Raw genomic sequence first — 12,502 nt, forward strand, 5'->3', positions numbered from 1 at the left:
TGTCACAACAATAGAAAGATACACATTCACACTCTTTACAGACACATACTTTAAATATGTATCAGAACTTGATCACCTAATATTCCATTTAATTAAATTTATTCCATTTAATATTACATTCAGAAGCACATAGCATGTTTTTAGATATGCCAACATACGTGGACAAATAGGAAACACTACAATAAATAGAAAATCAATTTTTTTTAAAATCTATACATTTCTGCTCTTACTAAAATCTTAAATACAAACGCGAATGTCACTTGTAAAATGTTTTACTTTAAAAAAGCTTAAATGAGAATGAATTTTTTTCTGAAAACTCAAGCTTTCGATACCTGGTGTCCACACTTTCCCCTGCTTTCTGGGTTTGCAGAAATGGGAGCTATCGGAGCCCCTGATTCGGCAACAGGACCTGTGCCTGGCCATTTCTGCCTTCACAGCAGGGTCAAAAGTCAAGATGGAGTCCTGCAACTCAAAAGAGCCCAGACAGGTAAGAGGAAGAAACATTTTGTTTGCCATGTCTTGCTAAATGGGGGGAAATTATATAGAGCTTTCTCATTCATACTATTTAAAGCATCTTGTACTATAGCCACATCCATTCACATTTATACATCAATATGTGGGGAACTTGGGTTTTAATTGCCTTGACCTTCTGTTTGCAAGACAACTACCCTTGACACAGAGTTTTTAGTTCTTAATACACCTTAATGCATACAAATACTTCTTTAACTATACCATGAAACTGTTGATGCTTTGTGGATGTTCCATATACAGTAACTTAGCCATATAATGGCAAATGTGTAATTTTGACATGGTTTGACACTCAAGTCCTAGATGCAATCTTCATCTCTTACGATTAGAAATGAAACAAATTCAATAGTAAGTCAGAGACTGTATCCCTTTGACAAGTTATGTGCTGCATACACATATTCTACTGTAGCAGGGTGTAACAGTGATGTTTGTCAGTTGTGGACTATAAATAGGGTATAACAATGAGAAAAGGTTTTTTTTAAATTATTTAAGACTAGACTTATGCTTGAGTTAAAAGACTTGAGATTTGACTTGGATTCGTCTTTAAAGACTTCAGGCTTGACTTTGGGACTCCAGTTTACCACATTATCCACAAATAGAGAAAACACAAAACAGTGGAGAACCTTCACAGGCTTTGAATGGTCGACCATAATTGACAACACATTCATCACCAACACATTGAGCAAATCTGAAAAGAACTGAGAACATTTAAATCACTGCAAAGTCAATTGTCAAAAATGTCGCTTACCAAAAAGAACACAAAGGCCCGTCTCACATTCAGCCAAAAAAATAAAATAAACGATTCCCTAAACGTTTGGGAAAAGAAAACATTTACTGAGGGAGCTCAGTAAATGTTGAACTTGAAAGTGTGTTTCTGGTGTTACACTAATACAGCATTTTAGAAAAACAACAAACACGGTGGTGGTAGAGTGATGGTCTGGGGCTGCTTTGATGCTTAGGGGCCTGGACGACTCGTCGTTATTGATGACACCGTTAATTCTAAAAGAAAATTTCCAAGCATCAGTTGATGATCTGAAATTCAAGCCCACTTGGGTTAGGCAGCAGGACAATAATCCAAAGTTTACCAGCAGGGCCACCTCTGAATGGTAAGAAGAAAAAAAAAGAACGTTTTGGTGTGGTCTAGTCAAAGTCCAAACTCCAATCAGATTAAGATGCTGTGCCATTAAAATCTGTAATTTGGTTGAATTAAAACAGTTTTTTAAAAGAGTCTCAATTCCTTTTTCACAAAAGTCCAGGTTGTTTTTGGATAGCCTCCCTTTACTCAATAAATGAGTCAAAGCTAAAGCTAACCCTTGACTGGGGATAACTGTAAATAACTGTAGGAAAATACAACAAAAACTATATATATATATATATATATATATATATATATATATATATATATATATATATATATATATATATATATATGTATGTATGTATAAATATGGTTTCACACAGATCAAGTATGGAGTGTTCTGTTTTCTGACTATAATGAGGTTTTTTAGAGTTAAATCTTGAAGGATTTACAGATAAGAGGTAATTTGAGAACAGATGTGTTGCTGCCAGAGGAGCTGTGTGAGACCTCGAATGGCCTTATTCTACTAATGCAGATCCTGGCAGGCTGATTTTATAGGTGGAGCAGCTGAACAAGCACTCTAAAGACTCCAGCCCCTGCTGGTTCCTTCCTTGTTCTCCTTTTTGTGGACGTTAAATACTAACATCCTGCGTGGACGGGGAGTTTGATCTGTTCGTGATTTGGGGCGTTGCAGGAGTTCAGACTCTTGCCAAGGCTTCTTCTCCTCCGTTACTTGGCCCATCACGATCCCTTCAGCGTTCTTTAGGGGCTTTCCCATCAACAGTCAACCACTTATTTCTGATGGACATATTTGGCATCGCTATAGAAAGAAGGGAAAATAAATTCCTCTTGACTGTGTACTGGTCTGTCTTTCTGTGAGAAAGTGGACATGTCATCCATCACCAGCATTACTCAGGCTTTTTTTTTCCTAATCTCTCTGCTGGAAAACAGTCTGGTACGTATAAGGCTTCTCTATCCTAGTGTTCATATGTTGTAGACACTTTCTGTCTTTAGAAATACCATGTTGATGTAGCTTTGGGTTTTGCATAAAATATTATGTTCATTGCTGCTTTACTAAATTAAAGGCTGCGCATAAATTAAATGAAGATAATGAAATGCAGTGCTGTGCAAGAGCCAGTGCACCCCCCCCCCCACCCCCATCTGTCAGCATTTTGCTTCCAAGAAGCCACATTTTTCTTGTAATCCTTTAAAGTGGTTGTCGTCAATAGTTCTTCAGGCTTTAATAGTTTTTCCTTTTGAATCTCATTTTGTTTCTACCCGTTTCCAATGGATATCTTTTTTCTTTGATAAGCGTCTTTACACTGACTTGTGAAATGAATACGGTAACTTGCTAAAGTATTCATACCCCTTCAACGTTTTCACTAACGCCTTGTTGAAACCGCAAACTTTAATGGGTTTATTGGGGGATGTCTTGCAGACCAACACAAACGTCTGTAAAGTAGAAGGAAAGTGGAAAACGTTTTTTTAACATTTCTTGAAAATAGAAATCTGAAACGTGTGGGGAGCTCATGCACTCAGCCCCATAAGCCAACAGCACCCCGAGTCAGCTTTCTACACCTAGAAACTGGAATTTCTGACCATTCTTCTTTGCGAGATAGCTCAAGCCGATTGCTAGACACTGTCTGTAAGTTCTAAAATAGATCTGGACTTTGACTAGGCCATTTAAACACATGAATGTGCTCCGATCTAAAGCATCCCATCATTGCTGTGGCTGTATGTTTAGGGTCATTGACCAGCTGGAAGGATGGACAAGTCGACAGTCCATCACAGAGATACATCGGACAAACAACCATGCATATACCGATGGGTAATTTTCTCCCGGAGACAACCAATTAATCTAACAAGTCATATTTTTGGACTGTGGGAGGAAGCCAGAGTACCCGGAGAGAACCCACACATGCACAGGGAGACCATGCGAACTCCAGGCAGAAAGACGCCAGGCCTAGGACTTTCTTGCTGCAAGGCGACGGTGCTACTAACTGCGCCGCTGTGCAGCGCACAGAGTAAATTTTACACCTTGTATTGTCAGTCAAAAGCTTTAATTTTGGTCTCATCTGACCAGAGCACCTGCCTCCATGGGTTTGTGGAGTCCTTCCCATAGTTAGAGGTAGTATGGCCTTCCTTCAACAATGACTTTCCTCTTGCCACTCTTTCACAAAAGGCCAAAATTTGTCAAGCACATGCCAAAAAGTTGTCCTGTAGATTCTCCCGCATGATCTTAGGATCTCTCAGCTCTTCCAGAGTAATCACTTGTCTCCAATAAATGCTGTCCTTACTCAGCCTGTCAGTTCAGACTGATGGCCGTGTTGTGGCAGGTTCGCCTCCTGTACTCCTCCAGTTTCAGATGACAGGCCTCTGTGAGATGAACAGAACTTCCTCCCTGATCTGTCTGATGTTTGTATATTTGTTCTCTAAGGTTCTCTAGCAACCCTCTGAGGCTCTTACACAATTATGCTAAGATTAAATTACACACAGTGTGGTCTCAGTGTAATAATAACGGGATGTTTTACTGGGTTTTATTTAGAAGTTTCAGAGTAAAGGGGGCTGAAGACAAAGACAAACCAGACTTTTAATATTTTTAGCATTTGCCTTCATCAGAATGCACAAAGCTTTGTAGCTGCAACTTGACAATATGTAAGAGGATGAATAATTTGTGAAGATACTTATAAATAAACATTTAACATGAGGTCTGTCATTGCCATATTCTCTGGCATGTGTGCAGACACAACGCTAGTTCATGTCTTGAGTTTCAGACTTTCACATCGTCTATCTCCGTTTTTCAAGTGAGCACTGGGCAAAACCCTCAGAATTCCTTACTATTAAATACAAACTTTAAAACACATTTGGCGTACATAATACCTTCTACCCTACACGCAGCGTCTCCAAGCCTGCCATGAACCTGCGGTGCATGTTACACTGTGTTCCATCATGTCACCCACAGCCAGCAGTCACAGCAGCATCACCGTTAGACCTCATTTTTGTCTGTCTGCGGTTCTGCTGTCCAAACATTCCTGCTCCTCCAGGCCCAAACAGGTCACGCCCCTGCAGCAGTCCATGTTTACTCCCAGCGACACACATACACGGAGACACTTTCTCGGGGATTTTAAGATTAACCCCTCGCTCGGCTGCAGACTCCGTCCATGTGACTCCATAAATCTGTACTTAACGCTCTCGCGCCTGGAGTTCAGCGGCTCTATCCACTTATCGATTGAGCTAAAAAAGGAGACAGGCGCAGCGTCCTTTGCGGTCTGTGGGCAGCCTGTGCCTAAGGAGCAAACTGTCTCACTGTCTGCAGCTTCTGGCGCATCTTTCTTGTCCAACCTGCTCTACCGCTGTGCGTGCAGAACCTTGTGGAGAAACGCCTTCAGGAAAACCAGTGCACTGTCGAGTTTAAGGAGTTTAATCAACGCGCAGAATTCAGCGCAGTCAATTTTTAGCACATTAGCTGACGCTAATATTGTCACAGTTCTGGTATAAGTTATTAAATTCAGTAGTAAAGATGTGTGAAGGTCTTTGAATGAAATCACCAATTATTGCAGTGGCATTATTCTACACATAATAGAAATAAAGTTTGTTGGTCTGTTGGTTTGGCAATATGTTTTAAAAGTTATCCAGCTGAAAGACCCAATAATGATCCGTTGTCGCTTTAATTGTAACCATTTATAATAATTTAAGCTAACATAAGAAGATAAGAAATTCCTTTACCTTCCCACAGCGGGGAATTTGGGGTGTGACAGTGGCCCATGCAGTTTATAGTAGTAAAAAAAAAAAAAAAAAAAAAGTTAATCTGATCTAAAGTTAGTTCCAAAGCAGCAGAGGATGGGCTTTATCAGAAAAGGCAAAATAAAAATTTAAAAATGTGTCAGAAATGTTATGGTATTTCAGAATGTTTTGCAACACTGAGGTTGCAAAACTAAATTTTGCTTAAAAAAAACACATAACCATCAGTAATAATACTTCAAAGTTATTCAAATGAATTTCAATTTCCAACAAGCTGAACTATTTGAGACATTTTAGAGATTATCCCTGGTGCGTAGCAGATGATTACATTTATCAGAGGTACAATATGTTTAGGCATGATCAGTATTTTGTTGTGAAAAGCAGATATGCTCCATTTCTTTGATGGGTGAATCATTCTGACTCAAAGGCTCATGTTGCATTTTATGCATCTTCAAAAATGTGCAATGCGACTTGACTAAAGAAAAAATATATTTTAAGTGTTGCGTTCAACATTGCATTGAATATCATGTCCAGACAGAAATTGTAAACTGCACCCTCTGAAGAAGGAAAAATGTTCTGCCCCCCCCCAAAAAAAAAAGTATCCTCTGCCGTTTTCTGTTTTAATGCATTAAAGCTGTCGTTCTGAATATTACCCAGAAGCCCTTTTACATTTTCTAACATATGTATGGATTAATTTACTACATATGACAATGGTTTCTAACAACGTGCCACACCATCAACATTCCCACACCCTTTTTCAATATATGATATTAACAGCAATATAAATGGCTTTTAGCCTGACCTGCAGTCAGCTTTTAACTAGCTATGAACCTCATATGACAAAAATAACATCAAGCCATTAATATTAAAGATAAACTTCAGTTACATTAAGTTTAGTTACATACACCCAACATTAGTTCGGGTGTAAATAACTGAGGCTGTTTTAGGCCCCCTGTAACTGTAATAGTAAGAAGTGTGACAAAAAATGAAATGATGCATAATTATGTGCAAAAATATGCTGATTTCTCCTAAAAAAAAATTTAATTAAAATCGGGGATGGGGTGCTGTGACATCTTCCACCACCTCCTATAAGACAATTGGTATCCACAGATGTCTACGATAGGTAACTGTACGTGCTATCCACCAAACCTAGCTGCCCCTGTCTTCATGTGACGCTCTGCTCCTGGGGCGGTGCTGCTGGATGTTCTGGGACGTATCCACGGTGCATACTGTTTGTCAGTATAATTCACTAATCCCAGCCTGAGTCAGGCCATTACTCATTACTAACATGATCCTCCTGTGCTGATGCACATCGTGGAAAGCAAACCAGAGAGCGCGCCAGGGTGTCTCTGTACAGACTGAAACAGCTTTTCCCTTTTTTTCCCCTCCCCCCAATCTCTTTGCAGAAGTGGAGGCCAAAAGGCCCGGCTCTTCAGCACATGGTGAGCGGCCTGTGCCTGGACAGCCAGAGCGCCAGCGGACCCCTGGTCATCACGCAGTGCCGCCCCCAGATGGCCGGCCAGTCGTGGGAGCCGCAGGTCGTCGCCTGAAGCGTGCCTGATGGGAAGGGTAGGAGACTGTGGAGGCGGTCCGCAGAAGGACACGAGGAGGGGGGCGGGGGAACCGGTCGAGTTGCTAAGGGACAGACGAAGTCAAAACTGTGTTTCTCTGACGTCAACCTCTGACTGATCATTTTAAGGCCTTGTTGAGGGGAAACCCTCCTGAGGTCCTCTGTGTACAGCGGTTCATCCTGCGAGGACGCAGCATAATCTTCTATGTATTCTAAGCTTTCCACTGAAAAAGTTGCACATCTCACCACTTTGTTTCTGTTTCTACTGCGGTCCACGGTTTGCTTTCGTTTTGAAACGATTTGACGAGCGCAAGCGGTTACTGTAGCAAGCGCCTGAGCGACTCTTCGATCAAAGTCACTGCTTTTGTGAAGCAGCCCGGTTTTAGGCGCGTCGAAAGGCCGCGAGGGACCAGGGCGGCTTTGTGCGCGGCCCCCCCGGAAAACGGGAGCTTTATTGTTGCTGATTAGCAAAGCACTGTCAGGACATTATTTATTGTTTTGCACGGTCAGACCCAAAGAATGTTTTTGATTTTATTTTTTTCCTTTTGTTTCTGTCTCCTAAAAAAAAAAAAAAAAATGTTATGTAAATATCTGAAACAGGTCCTTGTTTTTGTGTAATCTGTATGTGGTTTTAAAAATAAAACGTGGTTACAAAGACAGTAGCATTGGAGCCATTTCTAAAATAAATTGCATAATAGTGCAAACAATATTGGTATTATTAAACCCCATTACAGGTGTGTGCTGTATTCTTTTTTTTCTTTTTTTTCTCTAAACTGTTCTGTCGTAGATCTGGTCGTGTGTTTAGGGTCGTCATCCTGCTGGAAGGGGAAACTCCTCGCCGGTTCCATATATCTCAGCCTCTAACGACTTTTCTTCCTGACCTGCCCTAAACGTAGCTTCAGCCTTCTTCCCATCCTCTCTGTCCAGCCTCCTCGTCTCTGCTTAAGACAGGCATTCCGCCGCCCGTATTTTACTGTGGGGACGTTGTGCTGAGTTATCTTTCTTCCACTCAAAGTTCAGTTTATGTCTGGCCTGACCAGAACATCTTCATCCACGTTTGCTGTTTCCCTGACACTTCTGCCCCTGCCTTCCTTATCAAAAACAGCTCTCTTCTTACAGCAAAACAGTGAACGATGTACTGCTATTCCGAAAAGGCTGGAGTTTAGCACACGGCTAATAGTTGTGCTGACATCTGATTCTACCCCCAGGAGCTGAGGGTCTATGCAGCTCCTCCAGAGCTCCCACGGGCAGGGGCGGTTCTAGACAGGGGCCGACAGGGGCCCATGCCCCTGTAGAAATGGTCCTGGCCCCTGTTATGGCCCCTGTACTAAAGACATAACATTAAATACACTTCAAAGAAACCATAACTGATTGGTTGCTTTGACCAATTTTATTTTTTACTTATACAGTTTTCCTCTTAGAAGGATTTAAAAATTAAGATGTTTCATGTTTAGCTTTAGCCGTATTGAGCTGGGGGCAAAGTTTTCAACTGCTAGATAAGGGGTCCGAAACCTGCAGTTCCAAAACCACAAGTGGCTCACTTAATATTATTACACAGTTAAATATTGCCATTTTATTGTTTCATTTTTTTGTTCTGTGCCCCTGTGAAAAAACACTGGCCCCACCTTGGCCCCCCTGGTAAATTTGGTCTAGAACCGCCACTGCCCATGGGCCGCTTGGCTATACCTTTCTGATTATTGCTCTCGTTGCCCAGCCAGTCAGTCTAGGTGGACGGCCCCGCCTTGGTGGGTTTGCAGTTTTGCTGTACTCTTTCTATTTTTTGGATGGCCAAGCATTCAACCTGACTTTAATCTTCTCCGGTACGTTCTCCCTGTTGTGTCCTTTGGTCGTCATGATGCTGTTCGCCCACCAATGTTGTCCTAGAAACCTCTGAGGCCAGAAACAGAACCGCTGGATTAATACTGAGTTTATATCCCACTCAGATGGACTCTATTAACTAATAGGAGGACTTCTGTAGGTGCTTGGTTTCATCTATGGGTGTCAGAGTAAAGGGCGAGGTGGTATGTCCCTAATAAGTCAATAGTTGGTTTTTCACACACGTTTTTTTTATATGGGGTTTTGGATGTGATCTACTATTCCATTCATCAGTTGTTAAATGTTAGAGCTCCAGAGATAACTAATGAGGTTATGTCTCCCTGTTTTTCAGTCTGCCAGGAGTAATCCATCATGGATGTACTCTGGCTGATCTCTTATTTGTAATTTACAAGCACTGGCCATCGGTCTTAAGATGAATTGGGACATCCAGGGAGTTGAGGGGGTGGGGTTCAGACACACATCTTAATCGCTCGGTACTTTCTCCAGACACTTTTAGCTGCGGTGATGTGCGGAAACTCTTCTTGTCATCGTCTCAGTCCTCGGGATACAGAAGGAATGAGTCTGAGGCCACGTCTGCGGTGGGCATGACCCCGCGTCGATATGCGCTGCAGTTCCTGTTATCAGAGAAACGCAGTTCACTGTAATGGATTTATGAATTTGATTACGCTCTAACGAGACTGCTGCGGCAGGATCTGCTGTGCGGATGAGCCACTGTATGATGGCAGGGTCAGACAGGTTTCATGGAATAGCTGCCAGCTCCTAAGACAAAACATACTTATTTTCAGGAGAATCAATACTGCATGACTTTATTTATTGGTTTATTACTTATATTTATTATTATTTATTCAACAGACTTCATTGCAGTGACGTGTGCTCCTGTTTTAAACAGACAAAAGGCACAGCAAATCCTGTTCACACAGACTCAAACAACAACAAAAATACAGCCAAGACATATTGAACGTTCAATTCAGCCCCAAATTATTCATCACCCCCGGAGAGATTTAGATTTAAAATTGTTCTCATTCAACCAATAAGCTTGTTTCTAATAGGTAATGAGATGTTTGTCTCTCAAAAGATGATAAAGCAACGTAAAAAAAACCAGAAAGTATTTCATCTATTTTCTTTACATTTTACTCAGAATTGGCTGGTCAAGAACTATTTATACCCTCTTCAATAATCACTGGAAAAATATTTTATCGACAACATTACAGCAACGGAAGCCTTCTCATCACTGCCCAGCAGCTTTCTGAAACTGTCCGCTCGTATTGTGAAGATTTCTCCTTGGTGATGAACTCGAAGTGTTGCCGACTCCTCGCCATCACCCTAACCCAGGGGTGTCAAACATACGGCCCGCGGGCCGGATCCGGCCCACCGAACAATTTAGTCCGGCCCGGTGGCTAAATGCATTATCATTATAAAAAAAAAGAAAAAAAAAGATTTTTTTTTTCAGTGTCCTGTCTTAATGCCAAAAAGAGCTCATCAGATTTGACTTTCACAAGTGGAGCAGTACGGCTTTTGCCATAGTGCTCCGCTTGATTTATGAATGTGAATAGTTTTATTATGATTCATGCGGGGAATATCTCAAATGATATGGACACTACAATGGGAAAGTAGGAGAGGAAAGGAAGAACAAGAAGAAAAAAGAAAAGGTGAAAGAATGAGGAGATAAAAGGAAGAGAATGATAAAACAATTATTGGAAAAAACATGTACTTTGTTTAATTGAAAATCTGCAGTTCATATATTGTCCACGAGGGGCGCTGTGTTTTAATCAGCAGATGGTAGCACTGAGCTTCAGATGTGGAAAATAGATTTTAAATCATTTCTTAATTTTTATCTGTTTCATGTATTTTGTCATGCAGGACAGTGTTTTTAAGTTCCAAAAAATGTGAATAAATGTTTTTCAACATTGTATAATCACTGTGATCAGTTCTTATGCATAATGCACTTAAGTAAATGTTTAACTGAGTAAAAGTATTGTTGAAATTGCACATACTTTTCTTAAAAACGCTGAGGTTATTCATAATATATTGTGTAAAAGTGAAATTCATTTAATATAAAAATCAACAACAAGTCCACTTTTATTAGTTCTATTTAATCTTGCAGTGAGTTTACTCGTGTGGCCCTCTTGAGATCAGATTAAGCTGAATGCGGCCCCTCAACCAAAATGAGTTTGACACCCCTGCCCTAACCTTTAGCTCCCTTTATAGATTCTCGGTACGATTCAAGTCGGGACCCTGGCTGGGCCGATCCAAAATGATTACATGACTTCCTGCCATTTTAAACATGTCAGTCAAGTTAAAACATGACTTTATAACTGAATTTGCCTTGGGTGTGAATAATTTTGGGTTAAACTTTATGAAATTATTATGATAATAATAGCCATATTTTACTAAAGTAGCCAAAATCTCACTGGGAAAAGAAACACTGCAGAGAAAACCACTTAGAGAATGACAGGACAATTTCATTTAATGTCTTCGAAAACTGTAAACTTTCAATAGCTGGAAACATGTTTCATGGAAATTAGAACTCTGCATCCATCTTAAATAATAAAACATCAACAAGAGCAAGACTTAAATTAATTATTAAAAGTTGTACTCTTCCAGGATTGCTTATAAGGATGTACATTAGAGAATCCATTGTGGATGATGGATCGCTGCGGTTCATCTGTTCCACTGTATGGTAGGAACCCAGATATTCGCTGTAAAGTGCCTTGGAAAATTAGAATCATATTTAATGCGTTTCATTGGAATTTAATATGATGGACCAACACAACGGGCAGTGTAGTTGCAATGTGGAAAGAAAATAGTAATTTAGTTGTATTTAGCCTCCTTTCCTCTGATGCCACTAAATACTATGCAACAAATGGCATTCAGAAGTCAGCTACTTTGTAAAGGAGGGTGTAATTCAGAGAGGCAGAAAAAGAGTCCACTCTGGAGGAGCTGCAGAGATCCACAGCCCAGCTGGGCCATTCTGTCTGCAGAACAACTCAGGTGTGTGATCCGCAAAGCTAACCTTTATGGAAGAGTGGCAAGAAAAAAAGCAAAGGCGCAATGTCAAAGGAAATACGCGCAAGAAGGTGCTGTGATCCGAGACCAAAGCAGAATCTTTCGGCTTTAATGCAAAATGCTATATGTGGGGTAAAACCAACACTGCACACCTCCACATAGAAACATGATGGCAACGTTATGCTGAGGGGATGCTTCTCTTCTTCAGTTGATGGGGAGATGGTTGGACTGTAAGACAAACTGTTAGTTAAATAAAAAGAAGTATGCCAAGGTTCACCTTCCTACAGATCAACTTTAATCTAGAGCCAGAGCTACGATAGAATGGCTCGGCATGATGGTGTGTTAGAACGGTCCAGTCAAAGTCCAGAACAAAACCAAATGTAGTTTCTGTGGGAAGACTTAGAAATTGCAGCTCACCAACGATCTCCATCCTATCCGACAAAGCTTGTCGGATAGGATGGAGCGGTCAAAGCAACAATTTCCCTCCCAGAAATGTGTAAAGCTCTTAAACGCATTCCTGTTGCCAAGGTGAAGGTGTTTTGACAAAATATTGACTCAGGCGACTGAATGCAAATGCACACCGCTGTTTCCTGATTCTATATGTCGCCTACTTTCTCCTTGACATTTTGTGTTCGTCCATCGTGTACATCTTGATGTTGTACTTTTAAAAAAAAACTGAAAAAAGAAGGGGTATGAATGCTTTTGCAAAGCAAAGTAGGGCAGGCATGAAACCTCGTGTAAAG

At 40.8% G+C, this 12,502-nt stretch overlaps 1 protein-coding gene across 1 annotated transcript in view; it reads left to right on the top strand.

The window, feature by feature from the left end:
• Positions 1–7,621, top strand: part of galnt16 (UDP-N-acetyl-alpha-D-galactosamine:polypeptide N-acetylgalactosaminyltransferase 16) — a 54,981-nt gene extending 47,360 nt beyond the window's left edge. Inside the window, exons 14-15 of the mRNA XM_036150640.1 lie at positions 371–487; positions 6,754–7,621. Of these exons, the coding sequence (XP_036006533.1) occupies positions 371–487; positions 6,754–6,897 (261 nt within the window). The 3' untranslated portion in view covers positions 6,898–7,621. The remainder of the gene's footprint in view (positions 1–370; positions 488–6,753) is intronic.
• Positions 7,622–12,502: the final 4,881 nt, after the last annotated feature.

Source organism: Fundulus heteroclitus, chromosome 19 (assembly GCF_011125445.2).
Source record: "Fundulus heteroclitus isolate FHET01 chromosome 19, MU-UCD_Fhet_4.1, whole genome shotgun sequence".
Lineage (NCBI taxonomy): Eukaryota > Metazoa > Chordata > Actinopteri > Cyprinodontiformes > Fundulidae > Fundulus > Fundulus heteroclitus.